The following is a 22,089-nucleotide window of genomic DNA, read 5'->3' as shown; positions in this document are numbered from 1 at the left end:
TGGCTGATGATGTTTCCAGAGTTTGAGCTTCTCTGAAAGCTTATCACTGCTGGAACCCTGGCTCCTGCTTTCTGCTACTGTTGGACAGACACTTTCTCCCAGAACACCATTCCTGAGCCTAATACCTAGCTTCCCCCTAACCCCCGACAAAGAAATAGGTTCTCTAGGACCCCCCAGCACTTCACAGGGAAATAGGTTCCAGGGAGTTGGATCCACAAAGCCTTTCCTCCTTGACACCCTCAGGTAGCAGCCTGGGGAGAAGGATTCTGCCAGTGGGGCCTAGGACATCACAGCTGGCCTCTCTTAGGCCCTTGGTCATGGCCACCAGTGGAATGTCTCCTTTCTCTTCTAGCTTTTTTCCTTTGGGGAGTCTCCTTTCTGGACCAGCTCACCCTTTTACTTCTAATCCTGCCTAGTCCAACCAATAAGTTTAAATAACTGTAGGTGTGACGTGTCACTTTGGGGGAGGGGTCTTGTTTTCCCTCCTCTCCCCAGGCTCCCAGGTTCTTGGCACTGTCTTCTCCCCAGTACTCATCTAAAAGAATGGCATAGGCGGACGCCAATGTAGAGCCTCCTGGGGAAACCGGAACCTCCCAGTCTGTAAAGTGTGAAGAATAGTATCATAGGTTGCTGCAAAGATCAAATGGGGTGACATTGGGGTGAACACCTGGATAAGAGCTGATGCTTAGTGTTTTCCTCCTTCATTCCTTAACCCCTTCCCCAATTCATCTCTGTGGTGAATTCCAGTCCCAGTAGCATTGGAAGGAAGGGAAACTGGACTAGGAAAGTGGGCTGTCGCCTCACAGGGCCTCACTGTACAAATGCTGCTCCTTGTCTGGATTGGCAGTATCTCCCTCACTTGGAAGCCTACTGGAAACAGTCTCAGGCTTCCCCCAGAGCAGCTGTATCAAAATCCGCATTTAGACATGAACCTTGGTGATTCTTGTGCCCTTCATGGGAAAGAAGCACTGATCTCTCCAACCCCATCCCTTCTTTCTTTCCAATGCAGACCACAGTGCTAACACTCCCTCTAGTACAGAAGTGTCCACAGCATAATTTCAACAGAATGCTTTCTGAGTTTCTATACAGTTTCTAGATAGTTATGTACATTTGATTGCCCTAAATGTAATTTGGTTGCATTAAATGGGCTAAGGAACAATTCCAAACATAAAAAAAAAATCACGAACTCTGCATTTCTTTAAATGAAGGATGAGTGTGTGTGTGTGTGTGTGTGTGTGTGTGTGTGTGTGAGAGAGAGAGAGAGAGAGAGAGAGAGATAAGCTTTCAGAGAAGCTCGAAACTCATATATATGTAGTGGATGAACATAATACCTTTAATTCATTTTTTTTTAATGTGGTAGTGAGGATCACACCCAGTGCCTCACATGTGTTAGGCAAGCAATCTACCACTGAGCTGCAATACCAGCCCCTCTGCATTGTGTTTTTAAAGAAATGGGTGCTGAACTTCACAGGGCTGAGCATGGTCGAGCAGGGAAGACTGGGAATCTACAGAGCATCCTCAGGGAGCAATTTCTCCTACTAGGATGAAGATGCCAGAAAATGGGGTGCATTGGGGGGGAGAAACAACAATGATGGAAAAGAGGAAGGATGTATGAGCTATGGCAACCCACCCCTGGGCTGGGCCTAGAGGGGACCTGGAGTAGGAACAATTAATGGTGCAAGGAAGGCAATGATGTGAGCTTCCCTCAAAGACTCACCTAGGTCAGCCCTACTTTATGGTCAGCCCCACTGTTACTTTGAACAACTCTCCAAATGTTGCAAAAAAAATGTAGATTAGACCTGTCTTCACATTTCCCTCTTAAACAACCAGTTCCTAAGTGGACACATGATTTTCAGAGACTGGGAATATTTACTCTGAGAGGCTTCGGGCTTCTGACATTTTAACTTTCAAGAAAAGATGCAAAAACTTGGTGAATCAATGACAGAAACTAAATGCAGCTTCAACAGGTTGTCATTCTTCACGTTTTTTTAAAGCGCGGAGGGTTACCTGAATCCTTCCTTACAGACAGTACATTTCTCAGGTTCATCCACACACTTTTTACAGCTTGGATGGCATTTAAGGCAGTTTTTCTGACCTGGAGAAAAACAGCAAGATGAGGAAAACAGAAGGGGCAGGTTAGAGGAAATCAAATCTGGAAAAGGAGCCTCCAGCATTTCACAGCAGGTGCGGGAGGGTGGCTCTTCCCCAGTGTCTATCTCCAGAAAGGATCCAATAATAATGAAACACTCAGAGGCCAGGTAGAGACCCTGTGCTCAGATGTGGAGAGTGTCACTGGTGAATGTCTTACCACTCTTTTCTGGGATATGTCAAAGTCCTTAAATAACTACCATATTTTGGAGGTGGTTCTTTGTTCAGAGGAAGCATGGTTTGGTTCTGCTTATTGCAACAGGGATGGAAGCTAATTCCTGGCTGAGTAGAGTTTAATCAGGTGCAAATCTTTATAAACTTGATGGGGCGGGGGAGCCTGGATGCCGCTGACCTTTCTCCCCTAGAGCTTTCACAGGGGTCTTTTCTGAAGACTTAGCATCTATATACAGGGAGATAGGAACCTATGACAAGCCATCATGTCTCCCAGGGAAATTCTGGGTCACTTCAGCTCCCACCTTCACTTACATAAGTCACTTATGTTGGCATCTCATAGACACTGCCTTGTGCCACTACTAAGTGCTATGAATCTGGAAGCAGAGGGCTGCTTGATCCACCTCAGTGCAGCCTCCTTGGAGCCACAGGTGGCATCACATGCACATGGCAGGTGCTCAGCAAGGACTGAAGTGAATGAGGGGATGGCTGATTCTGGCCCTGGGAAGGGGGTAGTATGAGGGCACCTGAAAACAGGTCTGGCTGGCAGCCCAGGGCAGGTGTTTGCAAAGGCTGTGAAATGTGTCTTATGACTGTTTCCTCTCTGAAGAGTGTCTGGTTATTTGGTAGCTTTATATGTTGTTACAGATTTCCTGGCTTCTTCTCCCCAGGAGTAACAGTGATGGCATGACAGGCTGGATCCTGCACAGTAGGGGCCCAGAGAGGAGCCCTGCAGGAAGGCCTGCTACCAAAACAGTAACCTCTTTCACTTGTTTGAGCATTATCTCCATCAGTTTAACCCAAACCCTCTGTTGTCTCTTTTAGGGTAAGGTGCATGATAACACTGCCCATTCTGCCCACCTTCTAAACACAGGATACCTGGAGGGGCTGCTCCAAGTTCAAGTCCCACCTGTCATTACTAGCTGTGGGTCTTTTACCATTTCTCAGCTTCAAGATGAGGAAAACACTGCCCACCCTTTAGGGGTATGTTCACTTCCTGTAAAGAGCCCACACGAAAAACAGGCCCTTCTGAGCCCAATTCTTATCCCCTCAGGTACTTCTTCATTTTCGGAGGACTGTAAACCTTTTGCCTACACCTAAATCCCAATTTCAGCTCAGCAGCTCTATCCAGGAGGTTTTTTTCCCCCCAGTGTTGATCCTCAGTTCCATAAATTCAAGTTGAGGCTCCGGCCCCAGTCCAGGACACCTGTCTCCTCTAAGAAAGAGGAGAAATTATAGTAGAGCCAGCAGGGGATCCTCTCCTGGTGTCTGAGAGCTGTGGCCAAGCCACATATCTGCCCGCTCTCAGTAGCCGACACTGTCTTGCACATGTTTGAATTGCATGGTCTGCGGAATTCTTTGCAGCATCACTTTGAACTTCTCCTGCCAGGTATGTGGGTGATCTGCTGCCAACGGACAGGTCTGAGCACTCTGATTTCATGTAGTTCCCTCCTGCCTTTCCTGTGAAAGGTCCTTGCTGAGAACAACAGAGTACAAGAGGAAGCCAAGGCCAGGGAAGTCCTCCCTGGGAGGGGATGCCAGCCTAGCGACAGAGAGAGGGCTCATGCCTTCTCATGCCCTCAGACATGCCACTCACTTTCATCAGCGTAAAATCCAGCAGGACAGAGGGTCACACAGGTGTTCGTTTCCTGGTGATGATAGAACCCACGGCGGCAAGACAGGCACTGTGTTGGGTTCCTGCCCAAGCAGGTCTCACACCCCTTGTGGCATCTTCGACAGCGTCTTGCTGCTGTGTCCCCAAAGTAGCCTAAGGGACAGGAGCTCACGCACTTCCTGTGGGAACAGGTACAGGTGAGAGCTCCTGTGAATCAACCTCCCACCCCTGTGTGGCCCCTGCATAGGGATGGGGGAAATACTATCCCAGAGCTTGGAGACCCCTGCAGACTCAGCAAGACATTGAGGACATGAGGGCCCTGGGGGGAATATTAAGTCATAAGGGAGTGTCCTGTCTTGGTGAGCACCCTTGAGAGGTTCCTAAGGACACAGATGGAAGTTTGAGGACTTGGGTAAGAAGCCTTATTTTCTCTTGGAGGCCATCCTGGTGGGAAGTTCTGAGGTACCTGTGGCCTCCCACAGGCACCATGATGTTGGTATATGACTTTTGGAACTTTTGGTTCTGCAAAAATCCTACCAAAGGTGCCCTTGGGGAGCAGGAATCTCGGGCACTGAATAAAGCTCCAGGACAACTGTCTTTGTGCTGAGTGCACTGGGACCGCCCTCGGACTGGGAACTCCAGACACTGAGAGCGCCAGGCCTGCACCTCCACCCTGCACAGGGAGCCCCTGCCAGGACCTCGTGGGTGTGCACCAGCAGCTTTCAGGTACATCTGTCACCCAGGCCCTTTAGGAAGCTCCCAGTGTCATCTAGGCCTACCAGGCCTGGCCTGAGCAGCATGTAGCAGGTGCTCAGGAAGGTTTGTGAAACCAAGGAATAAAAAGCAGAGTAGCTGCAAGACTGACAGGGAAATGTGGGAGGGTGGTGATGCCAGCAGTTCAGGTCCTGGCTGCAAGGACCTGCAGGTGTGCACGCTCACCTCAGCAGGGCCAGAGTGAGCCTATACAGCTGGCCACATGCCTGGGGCTCCCACTCAGCTCTGCCAGCTCCTTCCCTCCGGGAGCATTTAGTCCCACAGGTTTTCCAGGGAGCTGCCAAGAAAACCCCACACTAGCCAGAGGCTGCAGCGTGTTTTCCGAGAGCCACAGTGTCCCATCTGGCCCTGTGTGGCTGACAGTGCCGCCCCTGAGTTACACGTATCTATAGTACCCCTAGGACACTTGCATATTCCATATGATCCATTTTTGTTTCACAAATGGATGAAGAAAGCTTTTTAAGCATGGTCACCAAAGTGCCACAGTTTCAGATTTCTCTGTAATAAACACATATTACTCGTTTGATTAGAACAGAAAATTATTAACAGTTTTTTAAAAGGCAGTTAACTTCAATGCGATTTCTTTGTTGGGGTGTTACACAGTTTGAAATGGGCCACCTTAGCAGAGCTCCAGAATGTGCCGATGGCAGCCCCAACACATTACCTGCTGGTCTTGGCGTTCCCCAGGCTGAAATGGACACAGTTCAAGCATTGGTCTGCATTGGGGCCATTACAGCCTTTGTTCCCACACTCTGGATGGCACACACCTTAAAGAAAAAAACATTTCCTTTATCCAGAGAGATGCCTCCTCCATCCAATCCAGTCCCTTGTGGTCCCCAACAGAGCATGTGGCAGCCTGATGAGGTTGGGAGGATTTCCCTTTGAAGTGGTGGTTCTGTGAGGGCTGGGTAGACAGACAACAAGGCCCCATGTGATGTGGCCCCAGCCAGAGCTGGGTCTAGCCAGAAATCTAGTGTCAGAGGGCCCAACACTCTAGAGAGCAATACCACGAGAACAAGTAATGCAGTCAACCCTGGGAGAGAGCCAAGGTCAGTGAGGAGATGGGGATTGTGAGAGGCAGGAGGATGGAGGAGAGAGAGGCAGGGAAAACCTGTATTAAGTTCCTTCACTTACACCATAGTCATTATGTTGGGACCAGTCAGTTCTCTGATTTCCACTGTGAAGGACCCAGCAATGCAATTTGGGGGTGTTTTAGGTGTTAGGAAAGCTGCCACCAAGGGTGCTGAGGCAACATGAATTAGGCAGGAGGAAGAGTGCAGAGAGAATTCTGTACATGCTCCAGCGGGAATGAGGATGGATTTCTACGTGTCTGGACCACCTGGTATAGCTGGTGCTTCAAGAGCCAGGGTGGACAGAGCCAGAGCCTGAGCGTGTCAAACTGGGTGAGTGGGAGCTGGCTGCACACGGGGGTGGGAGTGGAGTGCTGCTGCTGTGGGCTTCTTCCTGCAGACTTCTTTTTAGCCTCCCTGGTTCTTGCCCTCAGTAGTGGGACACCAATATCTTCCCTTAAGTCCTCCCAGGTCCCTGAATTCTAACCCTGAGCTTGTATGTGGTTGGAAAAGTGACACAAATGTAGGGAAGCTCAAAGATTCCAGCAAACTCCTTGTTCTGGGTCTCTTCCTGATAAGAGTCAGGGATGAGCTGGCTTTCAACGTCCATCCTTTTAGGCTGGGGGTGGGCATGTTTGTAGGTTTCCTCTCCCTCCTGTTCTGCATAAGTGACAGCCATGGGAGCCAGTCTGTGCTGGGATTCCAGACTTACCCACCAACCCCTTCCCTTCTATGGGGAAACTGCTCGGGGAAACCTCCTGGATAGCTGAGAGGGAACCCAGGGAGGGACTGTGTGAGGCATTATGAAGGCTCCTAAGTCTCTGGAAGGGGAAAAAACCTTCTGCAAGGTTTGAGTTGTTGGAAGGGGAGGGGAGTGAGTTCAGAAGCAAAGAAGAGTTAATTTGCTGGCCACCCGCATTTCAAGGGGAAATGGGAGGGTAAGACAAAAGTCCTCATTCTCAGCGGCTCACAATGGGTCTTTGCTGAGGCATACAAAGCCCTCTTCATTCCTTCTTCAAGAGTCTCCGGCCTTCCCAATGTCAGACTCGGGTTATTTTGCTACCCTCCTGGAGGTTCACCGTTGTTGATATTTCCCAAGTTTTCATTGTGGGTCTCTGCCTGCCTGTGTTCCCACTGCGCACTCCTTTCAGAGCCGTGGTCATCTCTAGGACGCTCTGGACTGCTGCCTCTTCTGGTCCTAGCTGGCTAGTCCGGTGTTCTAGATAAGCCTAACATTTCCAAAGTTTATCACTGAACCACACCCTCCCCTCCAGCTCTGCACTATTTTACTATTTTGGAATTGATTCTCATCTGATTTGGATTTCTGTGCACTGTGTCCAGGGTCATTTGTGGGGGTAGTCTCAGAATGCTTTGTTTCATCATACCTTTTTTTTTTTTTTTTCCTTTCAGTACTGGGGATTGAACAGGGCCTCATGTACGCCAAGCAAGTGTTCTAACACTGAGCTACACACCAGTCCTTTAACAACAAAAAAAATTTTTTTAAAAATTTTGAGACAGGGTCTTGCTAATTTGCCCAGGCTGTCCTTGAACTTGTGAACCTCCTTCCTCAGCCTTCCAAGAGGCTGAGATTGCAGGAATTCCCTCCATCTTAAGGGAGCTGGGTGTGTGTGTTGGGAAGAGGGGGTGACAGACCAATCTTCTCTTCTTCCAGGCACTGGAGATGGTAGCACCACACAGGCAGGATCTGGTCTAGCTTACTCATTTTCAGTGCTTAGAATGGCATCTGGAGGGCTGGGATTGTGGCTCAGCAGTAGAGCGCTTGCCTCGCATGGGCGGGACCCGGGTTTGATCCTCAGCATCACATACAAATAAAGGCATTGTGTTGTGTCCATCTACACTTAAAAAAAAAATAAATATTTTTTTAAAAAAGAATGGCATTTGGCACAGAGCAGGTGCTCAGTAAATATTTGCTGAAAGGCTGAGGGGTTAGAGTATGGATGAAAGAAGACTGGACAGAAACAGAAGTGCCAATGTCCCCACCACCTGTATACACAAGGTTCCAGGATGTTCTGGGAGAGGAACAGCCTGAGGGGAGGGCCTGGACTGGTGTTTATAGCTGCTGGTACGTGGGATGTAGATATCACCCCCAGAGTCCCCCTTGGAGCCAGCCTCTCTGTGTTGGAAAGTTTCATGACAATCCAGAGGGGAACCAACCCCTGGCAAGGCAGGGCAGCAGAATTCTGAGGCAGCATCAAGGTCTCCAGCAACATCCAGCCCCAGCTGGAAAGGTCAAGAGGAGAAACTGCCCATCCAAGGGCTGAGGATACTTAGATAAATATCTGTAAACAAACCTCCCCACATGGGACTCTCTGTTGGGACTGTTTAAAAAGCTAAATATCCAGATTCATCTCTTCCATGAAACACTGTAAATGAAACCTGGCTGGTCATCTTGTCCCAATCACTCCTTCACTTCTAAGAATGTTCTGGTACACCCATTACTTATTCTTTGGGTGAACTTGGGTTCTTTGTGTTGCAATTTATATTTATGCCTGCATTTCCTCTTTCCGTCATTAGTGAAAGTTCCTCCAAGACCCACAGTCTTCCTGGGCCACTTTCTACCACTCCTAGCAGAGGCTCCCAGTAAAAGGCACATTCGATTAATGTGCAGAACAGGCTTTCTAACAGCTGACCCCACCTGCATACGGAGTTAACTGACACAGGCTAACTAAAAATTCCATCTTAGAAATTTTGTGGAGCAAATCCAGAATTTAAAAAATACAAATAAAACAAGCGTTAGCAGCTTGGGAGTTCTCGATGGACTTTGTCATTAGTGTGCAGACTGTGCTGGAGGAACAGTGGATTCAGAAGATACTGGCACCTATTTTGCCCTTCATCCTATCCACAAAAGGGCACCCAGGGAAAGTTACCTCCGTTAACACTATCAGACTTGGAGCAGGATGCAAAAGTCAAGCTGGTTGGTAAAGACGTGCCAACGAGAATAACAGACGGCTCTCATTGTGTCTGGCCTCGTTCTTGACTGCTAGGTGACCTAAGTGAGTTATTTAATGCTCTTGAGCCCCTGGTCTCATCTATACTGAGCCTATGACCCCATTCAATCCCTACATGTACACACCATGCACACTGTGAACCAACTGCTGTGTACCTGTCAGCTGTCCTGGAACCTTGTCTGTTTTCTAGACAAGAGGACATGCTCTCTTGACTCCCCTCATGGTCCTCTGTGGATGGCCACACTGTCCCGAGCTGTCCTCCACCATTGTCTTCCTTCCAAGAAGCTCAATAATTGCTTCTTTCCTGAAGCCCAGGCTTTCCTCTGTTCCCACAATAGTTCTGTCCTGGCCTCTCTGCCACTCTCTGGTAGGAACCTGAACCCCTCCCTGTGTCTTGCCATGTCCTTGCTTGTCTCAGCATCTGCTGGCTCCCTAGGCCACACCACCTGGAATCACATGTGTGCTGGCTACAGGTGAAGACTTCCTAGCACCTCAGACCTACTGAATTCCAGTTCTTGGGGTGGGGCCAGCCCAGAGTCTGTTCTTTAATCAAGTGTCTTGGTGGTGGCCTCTATCTCTTCTGTGGCCACCAGGGGGCTCTGTCCGGCAGGCTGGTCCTCACTGCAAAGTTGTCCACCCTCAGTACGGCTGGCTGATGTCTTTCCTGTGTCTCACTCTGTCCATTGTAGCTGTTCTACTTCTTCCTGCCAGGCCCTCTGGTCCCCAGACCACCACCATGCTGAGTCACTGTCCACACCCTCCTTTACCTTAGGAACTCCAGGATTCACCACTGCCTTAGCCTTCCTCCTGCCTCGGCCTGGAGAATTACTCTGGTTGTTGTTTCTGCCTCCATTCCCAGGGAGCGATGTGGGCTGAGAGTGTCTGGTGGCCACCTGGTCCACCTCATGAGGGCTCCCTTTGCAGGGCAGCTTTTCTGCCTGGCTCTGGCCAGGTCCTGGTCTGGTAAGATGCTCTGAATATGTCTCCTGAAGCTGGAAGTTTGGTCCTCAGTAGGACAGTATTGAGGTGGTGGAACCTTTAAGCAGTAGGTTCTAGGACAAGGTCATTAGGGGTGCTGCTCTTGGAAGGGATGAATGCTAACTCCCTGGGTCTGTTAGTTTTAGCAAGAGAAAGCTGTTATAAAGTGAGGCCACTCCACATACTTCTCTGCCATCTTGTGATGTAGCCATGAGGCCTTCCCCAGAGGTCAGACTGATGGACCTTCCTAATCTTGGATTTCCAACCTTCTAAACTGTGAATTAAATGAATCTATTTTCTTTATAAGTACTTGGCTTTGGGTATTTTGTTATAGCAACAGAAGATGGGCTAATGCTATGTCCAACACCTCCTGTAAGGTCCTGCTCCCTTTTAGTGGATCATGTTGCCTGCTACTATTTGGAGGTCCTTGCAGTCCCTAGACTTCCCTCTCCATCCCTTGTTCATATCCTCTATTTCTCATCCTGGGGAAAGTTGGTCCTCCCTGCGGTTGGCTCCTGGTACCACTGCTCCGTTATATTTCCCCTGCCCTTCTGTCCACAGGGTCCAGATGAAACCTCTGCCAACCTGGGCCCAACACCCTCAATAAAATGTTTGCCCATGGTCAGCTCCCCACATTCTGGAAGTTCCATTCCACATCCCCCTTGACCTTGCTTTGGACTCTAAATTTGTTGTCCTTGTCCCCCCTCCTTCTCCTTTGTCCCTCACATCATGGCACCCTCTGGTTCTTATTCCCTCTGTCCTGGTTTCTGGGCACGCTCTTTCTGCTAGTGCTGGTCCACCCTTCCATTTGCCCCTGAGATCACAGGGAGCCTCTCTGAGAGCCAGGAAAGCATCTCACTCCCCTGGAAACCCCTCTATCCATTCAGGCCATGCTCAGTGATGCAGACTGAGAACAGCCTGACAGTTGAGGTTCCAGTGTATGAGGCTGGGAGTCAGCAGCAGATTTTAAGGAAAAAAAAATCAGTTCTTTATTAATAATTACTGAATCTTGCCACTGTTTATAAATCACAGGGGGAAACAGAGCAGTCCATACATAATTCAATGCTCTGTTTTAAAGAAATGGTGAAAGAAATTTAAAATGGAATCAACTATAATTTATGCTTGATTTGTATTGGTAGAATTCTCCATTTTGTTATTATTTTTTCAGAGGATATTGGGTAATTCAAATCATCCATATTCTGTGATATCACCCATCATTTATCAAATAGCCAGAATATTTAGCTAAGAAAAATATGCCCAACCAGAAACACCCGGTGTCACACAAATCACCATGAGATGGGTGGCTCAAGGGGAAAGGAACCACTTTTGACCTAATGTGTTAAAAAACCTGTATCTAGAACAGTATCAGGAGATGTCCAAAGCCCTGCTAGGGGACTGTGGCTCTTGGCTACCTTGAAAATGAGCTGGTGGCTCAGAGCCAAGGGCCATCTTAGCAAAAGATGGCTAGAGAGAAAGGATCTGCACAGGCATCTTAAGTTCTGAGAGTTTTTAAGGATGCTTCTGTAGTATCAGTTTCTACTGATGATTCCCTTCTCTGGGTCTCCAATCCTACCCTCAAGGATGGTGGAATGTCTACCTCCAGCTCCTTTCCTGGCTATGTTCCCAGAACCTAACCTTCTTGAGGCCTTGATAGTAACTGCTTCCTTCCCACATTCTGGCCACTGAAAGTGCATGGACTTGAGGGCGTCAGGAGGCTGAGCCTTGTGATGGGGACCTCTGAGGAAAGGGAAGTGTCCCTGGGGTAGCACATCCCAGTTCTGGTGGGGCATAGAGGGGCTCAGTGTCCCAGCCTGGGAAGGTCAGAGAATACTTACTGGTTTGAAGCATACTTACTGGTCTGTAAAACATTAGGAGAGACTTGGATGGGAGGAGCTGTGTGAGTGCAAATGACTGTCATTATTATGACTTCTGGGCAAGAGAGGACCTCCAACCACAACCCTGCCTTTTGCCAGGAATGACCCCCACCTTAGAGAGTTACAGTGGGGAACCAAACTCGAGGAAGCTAGCCATGTCCTCTTGTTTCCGACTCATTACCTGTGTCATCTTCTTCATCCTCGAGCCCCTCAGCCTGGGACAGCCACTTAGCAGCCTTGGGTGGCTCCAGCTGTGGGGTCGAGAGCTCCAGCATCCGCGACCGGGACTGATGGGAACTGAAGGTACGGTAGGGGTGCTCCGCTGTGCCATATAAAATGAGGCTCCACTCTTTCAACTTCCCTGGAAGGCAACCGACCCACCGAGTTATTTCAGGAAGCTCTTGATACACCTGTGTGCTCCTTTACCTGTGCACAGGCCTCCATCGCTGTGGCCCATGGCTTTCACTGCCTGCTCACCTACTAATCAGGTGTACTTCTACCACCAGGCCACATACTGCTCTCTCTGTATGTCCCACTGCTGCAAGCCAGCACTCCTGGACTCTTGTGCTATGGAGCTGCCCTATGCTTCTGTCTTTGCTGGTGGCAGGGGTGGGATGTTGGTAGGGGTAATGGTGTTTTTTAATTATACTCTCCACCCTCCTGGAGAGTGTCTTTGGCTCCTCTGGTCTCACAGCAGATTCTCTTGATGCTGCCTCCCCCACAAATGGCAATAGCAACTTGTCCCCCTTGAGATGTTCAGTGGTAACCTGGGTGTCAGGCTGGCTGGGAGCTTTGTCTCATAACCTCCAATTGTGATCACTAGATTGTATTGAGGGGCCCTGCAACTTGGATCTTCAACTCTAGAGCACAGAAGACTTGATCTTGTGCTTTCCTCCACAGCCAGCCCAGGGCAGTATTAGGGATAGTATTGCTGGTACAAACTCAAAAGTCTACAGAGGTTGAGTGTAGGGGGAACATGCTTGCAAAGAGGAGGATGAATGATACATATGCCAGGCTCTGCCGGGGAATTCTCGGTAGACAGGCCTGGGGAGGACAGGAGCTGATGCGAAGGCAGCCAGTCTGTGATGGGAGTGGTGCAGACATTGCTCTGCTTATAGCCTCCATGTGGAAATGGCAGCTCATGTGATGAGGTTGGCTCAGCTATAAAGAGAAGTGGGAAATCTGGCCTGTGATTTCCAGGTGAACTGCTGATGTCATAAAACACATGACAGATGTGTGACATGTACTTGTGGGCAGGGTCAGCCACATGTGGCTGGTTTAGGCCTCCTTTTCTTGTGATAGTGTCCCCTGCATTCGGGCAGGGCATCTATGTTAAGAAGGTCCTTACCATCATTCTTATATGAGGGGCCAGAGTGATCTGCCCAAAGACACACTGCTCATGCCAATAGAACTCTGCTGCCTGGGCTCTCAGAGTTTATTTATAACTGAATTAGCTCCAAACAAGATGCTCTCACACCCACCACGAATGACCTTGATGAATCCTCACTGTGACCAGCTATGAACAATGCTTTTGCCAGCTGCTTATCCGTGTCAGCTGGGAAAATCTCTAGCTTTCATTTCCTTTTCGGTCATGAGGTTTCTTGCCAATCAGAATGCTTTAGGCAAGAAAATGTATCATGATGATTCTTTGATATGTATTGTGTTTTTACTGTCACTCACTCTGCTCATCTCAAAGACTCCCATCTCTGCCTCCAAATGGCAGGCAGAGAACTGCCTACAGACAGTTTTTGCAACGTGGGCAGCTCTGCCACAATCAACTTTATCTTTTGCTCCAATTCTGGGAATCTCTTAGATTCTTTAAATCCAAATCAGAGGACTCTGGCTCATCAACATACCACAGGCCTGTGGGCGCAAACCATATAGTCCTAGGTAGGTGGGCTGAAGCGACAGCCAGAACTGGTCCTATAGCTCACCAGTCCAAGCTCAGTAGACTTTGATCTGGTTATACTGTGTGGCACATTAGAAGCACTGCTTTGTTTTAACTGTTGCCCTAGGTGACTAAGGTACCATATTCCAAAGCTTCCAGCCCCTCAACTGCCAGTTATTATTTAAATAGCACCCCCAAATTTAAGTGTTGGAAACTTAAGCCCCAAATTCATGTTAACAGTAACTTGGAGGTGGGGCCTCTGGGAGGTAATTGAGATTAGCTTATCTCATGAGGATGGGACCCCATGATGATATTTATAGGAAGAAGAAGATATATTCCATGTTTGTATAAAATAGACTCTATTGTTAAATATAATTAAAAAGAAATACATAAAAATAAAAAATAAAATAAAAAAGATAAAGAAAAAGAAGAGAAACTTGAGCCAGCATGCTTGCTCTGTTTCATTATGTGATGTCCTTTGACATGTTATGATGCAGCAAGGTGGCCCTTTCCAGATATCAGCACATGCTCTTGGACTTCCCAGCCTCTAGAACCAAGAGCTTAATAAATAAACCTCTGTTCATTATAAATTACTCAGTCTTAGGTATTTTGTTATAGCAACAGAAAGCAGACTAAGACACTGCCCTGAATCAGAGCCTATACTGCCTGAACCTCTCCTGGCCTGGCCAGCATCAGAGGATGTAGGCAAGGTCCTTCGACTTGAAAAAACATTCCCAAGCAGATCATTTCTTAGTACACGATCTTCCAGTAGGCGTAGTTCTTTTACATGCACGGTGGCCCATTTCTCTAATATGCTTCCTAACCCATATCGCACATTTGATAATGGTAACATAGGAGGTGCCTTATGCAGTTGCAGGAGCAGAAAACAGTCATGGAGATGAATCTTCATCCGTCCTCAAATCCTCAGGATCAAATTAAAGCTGGATTTCAAAACCACAGAGGAATCTGGGCTTTTTAACCACTGAGTGATGAACGGTGATTAAGCGGGGAGTGTAACGACACAGGGACAGAGGCCACGGGCTCTGTGGGCTATAATTGGAGTTGAAATTTATTTCAGCCCTGAAGGGTATTTTCAAATACACCCAACAAAGGCCTACTCACTGAGATTAGGTTCTTATTTTTAGATCTAGTTTTGGTAAAACAAACAGAAGGGTCTGCTCCACACTCAGGATGCATGGTGTTCCCCATATGGAGGGAGAGAGGGAGAAGAAAGAATCCCAGCACCAGCAGCAGGGCCACCTTTGGGGAGGGAGCTGGAAACGAGGCTGGGGCTCAGAAACGGAAAAGACACTTTGCTTTTAGTATATTCCCTTAGGGACTGATTGTTTGTTTTTAATATTTATTTTTAATATTTTATTTTAATGTGGTCCAGAGGATCAAACCCAGTGCCTCATGCATGCTAGGTGAGTGCTCTACCACTGAGCCACAACCCCAGACCGGACTGATAGTTTTTTAAAGCCATAAGCATGTACTGTTTCACCTGTTCACATATATAAACTTAAAAAAAATTAAACTGCAATGAAAAAAAATCTGTCGACAAAGCTGTTGCATAGTTAAAAAAACATTAAAAAGCAGTAGTTGTCAAAGCTTTTATGTTTCTTAATAAGTAATACCCAAAGATAGTTCCAAATCCAAAAGTATAAAAGGGAATACAGTGGAATTCTCTCTCCCATCCCCACCCCATGGGTGACCACGGTGACCTACTCCCTGTGCATCCTTCCAGAGGTATTTTTTTTCTAACTCAATAGAAATGTGAACATATATCCTGCCCTGTCCTTTTATTAACACATATCATAGCACTTTCTGAACCTTGCTTTTCCCATTAACCATGGGAATCATTCCCTTGCTGTACCAGGGACATGTAGTATTGCTTACCTAAATAAATCCCTATTGAGGGGCATTTAGGTTGTTTCCAGACTTTTGCAATTATAGACAGTGCTGTCACCTTGTAACCTGTGCTGCAAACTTGGTCATGCAAAGAAGGATTCAATGAGGGAGAGAGATCAAGGGCTCTGGAACAACAGTATCTGAATGCTGTTTCTGCCCTCTATTTGCTGGGTGACCTTGGGCAAGTGACTTCATCTCTGTTCTTCAGCATCTACCTCTAAAGAGTAGGGGTAGTAATAATTCTTCCTTATAGAGTTGTCTGGGACATTAAACAATTAATGATAACAAAGCATATGGAACAGTGACTGGCATCCAAGTGCTGCCTCCTGTGTGTTTGTTAAATAAAATCTGAAGACCAGATCATTTTGTACGTTTGTAAGAGGATATTCAGGTCACATTCATAGAAGCAAGACCAGGCATTAAAAGGGGCATGCTCTTCCACACTGGGGACCATGGCTGGGATTGCCAACCCAATAACTCAGAGACGTTAACTTCACATTTCTCTTACGTGAGAAGTTGAGCATCTTCTCATATAATTAAGAGCTAGACCCCTTCCTGATTTGATAAAATTTGAAGCTCAATTTACCAAAATTATTTGCTGGGAACAAATGATGAGTTTTCAAAAGATGCCTAAAAGTACATTGTAGCCATGCTCATGGCAAGTCCAAGGGGCATGAGAAAGTGTTTTGCTCACATCTGGCTTTTATTTTTGTTCCCTTTACATGCAAGATATTTATCAGAGCTGGGCGTGGTGGAACACACCTGTAATCTCAGTGGCTCAGGAAGCTGAGGCAGGAAGACTGCAATTCAAAGCCAGCCTTAGCAACTTAGAGAAGACCTAAGCAACTTAGCAAGACCCTGTCTCAGAATGAAAAATAAAAAGGGAGGGCTGGGGATATGGCTCAGTGGTTAAGTGCTCTGGGGTTCAATCCCTAATACTACCCCCCTCCAAAAAAAAAAAAAAGAGATATTTATCAGAGCCCATGAGGGCCAAGTAGTGTGCTAACAAGCTGCAGAATTGACTCCCAAGTGCTGAAAAAGAGCTGGTTCCCTGAAGGCGGGGGCTCAAGGCAATGCCTTCACCTACCTGGAAACCCCACCTTTCCTAACAAGCAGGATCTGGAAAACATGACCTCAGGTTGTGGTTTAGATAATGACAATTTCTCTCTCTCTCTCTCTCTCTCTCTCTCTCTCTCTCTCTCTCTTTCTCATACTTGTACACTCTTTTTTTTGCTTTCTCTACCAAGGGAGTTACTATTTTCCGTTGCTTTCCTAGGACATAAAAAGAATCATTCCACATTTATGGCATTGAGTGTGTGGCATAAAATGTACGGCATGAGTTTGAAGTATGACTTGAAGTTATTTTTCCTCTAGTTATAAAAGGAGACAAATTATTAAATATTGAAACAAATAAAGAAGAAAGTACAAATCATCGATAGCTCCTGCGGCGCACTTTCTTCTGGGCTGTTTTCTCTGCGAGTGCATTTTCTCCCCTCAGCATTGCATCACATTCATTAGGTTTAGAAGTTGTCCTACTTATTTACTTGCTCATTGTTTTGGGGCAAAATGTCTTTTTTAGCTGGTGCATTAGCTTCAGTATGTGGCAAATTTCTGGCACCTACTGGTGCTCAATGTTTTCTAAATGAATGAATTAATATTTTAAAATATTAATTTTGGGAGAAAGGAAAACATTTTGCCATATAAATGTCACTGTTTCTTTCTTTCTTTCTCTCTCTCTCTCTCTCTCTCTCTCTGGTACTGGGGATTTTAACCCAGTCTCCTCACACCCCCTTTTTTGAGACAGGATTTCTAAGAATGTAACCATTTCATTAACCAATCTCTTATCATGGATCATACCAGAACATTTGTTCCACTTTCCTTCTTCTTTTAATAAAATATATATACTTGCCAGAAATATCATTTGCTACAGTTTGAGCTACTTCCTCAGGATAGTAGAACAACGGGGTCAGAGAATAAGATACCGTTGGGCTCTTAACATTTAATGCCAAATGGCTACACCACAGCATTTGTCATCACTGGACCCTTGATTCCAAAGCAGACAAGGGAAAGCGCACAGGCCATCTAGGGGAATCGGTTCCTTTACAAGAATCACATCTCCACACGGTCAACCCCAGCCCCAGCCTCAGCCCTAGCTTGACTGAGTCAGCAGGGTCAGTCACCAACGACTTAGCAGAGCAGATCAAAGCGGAGGTGCACAGGAAGGAGCTGATCTGAAGCTCTGGTCTTCAGGGGGTCCCTGTCCTCATAAAAAAATCAACACTGTCCCTCACCTCCAGCATCCTGTGCACAGGCACCAGAATGAGGTTCCCCAGGCCAGCTCCCTCCACCCTTGGTCACTCCCGAGGCTAGACTCTAGCTGAGAAGATGAGACTTGTGGATAAAGAAGTTTTTATTATTATTATTATTAATTTCTTCTTTTTAGTCATATACAAGGAAGAGGAGAAGGCAGACCACATCCAGGGCCACCCCAGGCCCCACCAGAGTCCATGATTAACAGAAATGCCACCCAGAGGCAGGAGGATTGCACAATGTTGGCCTTGCTTTGGACAAAACATTCAAGAAGAATGTATTGCCGTTCAAGATGTGCGGCAAGCCTGGTCAAGTTTACTGTGACAAAAACTCGACTAGTATCGTGAATTCTTTACTTTGTAGGAGGGGTTCTTAAAAGATGTCCAAATCCAAATTCTTTCACTTTTTTTTTTTTTGGCCATGAGATTCCTGAGACTGTAGAAGAAAGAACTGCAAATCCACCTGCTTAAACCCCGGGGGCCAGCACTGCAGCACTTGGCCCCCACATGTCAACAGTGAAGCCCAGGCGACTGTAATTGCGAGAGGCAGAGGATAATCCGCAGCTAATGACATCTGAGGCTGCCAATAAAGGGCTTTATCGTCATTCACTATCTTCACTGCAGCATGTCCCCTCAATGAATTAAATTCCTAATGAACAAACAGGATTATTCCTATTATTCAAGAAAGAACCAGAATTAAGGAAAGTCTAAGGTTGAGTTTGCCAATAGGAAAGAGCCAGCAGTAATCAAGCTTTTCTCTGCCTAGCATTTTGAATTAAGAATTAAAGGTCCTTGAGAGGGGAAGTTACAACTGGAGACAAAGAGGGTAGGGGTGGGGGAAAGGTCTGTCTGGATTGAAGACTATGAGCTAATACTTTGAATTCCTACGTTTTCCTGGCCGTAGGAGAAGTTATTAACAATAAAGAATTTATCAGTTCTCCACCTGCACCCTATATCATGCACAAAGACTTTATTTGAAGCAGTAAATGAAGAAAGGCCTAGAAAAATCAAGTAAATATGTTCCTGTCTAACACTCTGGTGGAAGGATTTTCCTTCTGAGTGCAGGGAACCAGTCACCTGAGGGCTATATTCAAGCCACAAAGTTTAAAGTAGAATTTTGGGCATAAGAAATGAAGAAGGTTTCCCCTCCATCTATTTATAAAGTACATATAAGAACACTTTAAAAGGGTGAATTTTATGGTATGTGAGTTATATCTCAATAAAGCTGTTATTAAAAGTACCGTGTGTATATTATACAAACACACAGAGAAATGCCAGCATTTACTCAATAAACTTAACCCATAATTAAAAGTGCACTTTAAGTCCACATTATGGATAAGGATAAAGGGAATCTAGGAAATGACTTGGAAAGGAGGATAAGGAAGAGTGTGTACCCCACCCTCCGCCCCACACACATCCTTAGAGACAGAAGAAAGGAGACACGGAAGTGTCTTCCCTGTGTTCCTGTAGCCATAAAACCCCAGATAGATGGTATTTCAAATGCCAGAAAAGGGATCCCAGAATGTTAAGCCCCTGTTTTTATTTGGGTAAGGTACAGAAACAAAGACAGTGGTTTCCTCTTATCTGTGGGGGTATGTTCCAAGATCTCCAGCAGATGCCTGAAACCACACATAGCACTGAACCTCTAAATACTATGATTTTCCTGTACACGCACAACATACATTCAATGCCTTTTCCATCTTAACTAATCACTTCTCCCTCACTGCGGCTATAGCTTCTGCAGTTTGAGGTCTGACTGCAAAACTAGTATGAACTTATTTATCCTTTTCATAATATCACAGATACAAAATTTGTTCTTACTGTGGATCACAGCAACCTCAGCATACACTTTTTCTTTTTTTCCTTATTAAGTTGAGAACTTTCACCTTTATACTTTAAAAAAAATAAAGCACTTACTGGTTTCTCTTTGGCAAATACAAATTGCTAGCATTATTATTCTTACACTTTAGGGCCATTATTAAGTAAAATAAAAGTTACTTGAACACAAGCACTGTGATAGCAAGATACTCGATCTGGTAACCTAAATAGCTAATATGTGACTAATGGGCAGGTAGTGGATACACTGGGGAAAGAGATAATTCATATTCTGAGCTGGATGAGTAGGACAACATGAGATTTCATTATCCTACAGAAACAGCATGCAATGTAAAGTTAAATTGTTTATTTCTGGAATTTTTCTTTTAATTTTTCCAGGCCACAGGTAACTAAAACCATAGAAATCAAAACTGTGGAAAAGTGGGGAACTACTATATACATTTAGTAAAAAAAATGCACAGCATAGCACTTTTCCTAATAGCATCTACAAGGTTAGGGAACACAGGAATACCATTTTTAAATATTTTTCTGTTTTTTTTCAAAGTAATATGTTAATAGTTTGAAAAGTCAAACAATGGTCCAAGGTTTATAGCAGAGGATGTAACCCAGTTCTTTGCTTCAGTCCTTTCTACCTCTTGGAATCCTGCTATCCCCACCACATACAGCCTCTTTTACATTTTAATCCAGTTTTTCTAGCATTTACCACCCCATTAAAAATGTTCATGTGAGGGCTGGGGATATAGCTCTGTTGGTAGAGTGCTTGCCTAGCATGCACAAGGCCCTGGGTTCAATCCTCAGCACCACGGGAAAAAAAAAATTCATATGCTATGTCCCAGTCTCTCAATTTGAGACATCATTTGATGACTTCTTAGCCAGCAAGCAGAGAATCCAGTTCTCTTAAGCCATTCCACACATACATCTCCCCCATTCTTCCTCCAATACATAATTTCTTACTGGGTCAATATTTAGCATCTTCTTCTAATTTTGATTCATTTTCTGGGGGGGTTATCAAGTTTATTTTATAACTTATCTACTGAATTATTATTATTATTGTTTGAGATGAGGCCTCACTGTGTTACCCAGGCTGGTCTCTAACACCTGGGCTCAAGTGATCTTCCTGCCTCAGCCTCCCCTCAAGCTGGGACTACAGGTGGATGCCACCAGGCCTGGCTTGAACTTTTAATTTTTGCCTCCTATTTAAACATTTTAACGCATTTTTTTTTTGGTTCTCCTGATGTTCATTTAAAAAATGCTGCAGCCTGTTCCTGTTTCTACAAAGTATTTTCTCTTCCCAGAGGATGACAGAGTTGTTGGAAGTTTCCTTTTGCTGTCTGAATTGCTCCTTTCCCTCCAAGTTTATTCTCTGTGAGAGTTTGTCTACTTTAATGCTGAGTAATTTCCTCCAATGTCTGGTGATTCTTGGACATTCTTTCACATTTAGTAGGGAGGCACTAAAAAGCTAATTGGAAGTTCTGTGTGTTCCTGGAATATGAAAATGTGCTTTTTGTTTGTTTATTCATTTTGTATACAGCCAACTTGCTAGCTTATATGAGAAAGGAAATGTTATAGTATACCAGTTGGCTCTGAGGTAAATAACATTTGCATGGTAAACGTAAACATTATCCATTGAAAGCAATGTAGGTCAGATGAAAACGTAATATCTTTAAAGTGCTAAAATAAAAAAAAAATACTACTAAGCTCCAAATTTACATCCAGTGAAAATACCATTCAAATAAGGCTTGAAACAAAGATGTTTTAAAATAAATCAAAGCTGAGCAAATTCATTACCAACAAACCGGCATGATGAGAAATTCTTTAAACTGAGGCAAAATGACCAGATGATAATCTGGATCTACAGGGAATAAGAGAGAGTATTGAGAATGGCAAATGTATAGGTAAACATTGAAGAGTAGCTTTTTTATTTCTTCATTTATTTAAAAGATTGCTTCAACAACATCCGTGTAATAGGAAGTTTATAATGTACCCAGAGGTAGAATAGATACCAGAGCACAAATGAGGGAGTGGGGGATGGAATCACAGGGCCACCAGGTTCTATCGTCTGTGAAGTGTGAAACTGTCCAGTCCCACGGGAGGATTGAACCCAGGGGGTGCTCTACCACTGAGCCACAGCCACAGCCCTCTTTTAAAATTTTGAGACAGGGTTTCATTAAGTTGCTGCGACTGACCTCAAGCTTGTGATCCTTCTGCTTCAGCCTCCTGAGTCACTGGGATTACAGGTGTGTGCCATCGCACCTGGCCCTTTAATCTTAATTTTAAGGAAACTGCAAAAATTTAAGGGTTGCATATTGTAATCCAGAGAGCAACCACTCAAAGGAAGGCTGAAAAGCTAACAGAGGAAATAAGATGGAATACTGAAAAGTACCTGATTAAACAAAAGTAGGGCAGGAAAACAGAAATAGAGAATCTTACTTTTTAAACAGTGTTGGATTTAGTTTTGATGATACTGGACTTTGAACTTTCGGATTTGTGTTCTTGAGTTGGCAGAAAAATTTCCATTCTTGTTATATGCTCTTGGGATTTGATATCAA

The 22,089-nt window shown here is 45.5% G+C and overlaps 1 protein-coding gene across 2 annotated transcripts in view; it reads right to left on the bottom strand.

Moving 5' to 3' along the window:
* Positions 1-22,089, bottom strand: part of PCSK6 (proprotein convertase subtilisin/kexin type 6) — a 189,365-nt gene that overhangs the window by 16,203 nt on the left and 151,073 nt on the right. Inside the window, exons 14-18 of one of the 2 annotated variants that reach the window (XM_081291142.1) lie at positions 11,781-11,960; positions 11,580-11,618; positions 5,373-5,475; positions 3,917-4,113; positions 2,008-2,095 (exon numbers count right to left, since the gene is read on the bottom strand). In XM_081291142.1, the coding sequence (XP_081147268.1) occupies positions 2,008-2,095; positions 3,917-4,113; positions 5,373-5,475; positions 11,580-11,618; positions 11,781-11,960 (607 nt within the window). The remainder of the gene's footprint in view (positions 1-2,007; positions 2,096-3,916; positions 4,114-5,372; positions 5,476-11,579; positions 11,619-11,780; positions 11,961-22,089) is intronic. The other variant, XM_081291143.1, reaches the window with a different exon arrangement.

The sequence above is a fragment of the Spermophilus citellus genome (genome assembly GCF_964194105.1).
Source record: "Spermophilus citellus genome assembly, chromosome: 4".
In the NCBI taxonomy this organism is placed as follows: domain Eukaryota; kingdom Metazoa; phylum Chordata; class Mammalia; order Rodentia; family Sciuridae; genus Spermophilus; species Spermophilus citellus.
This window is presented reverse-complemented; position numbering and strand designations above follow the sequence as displayed.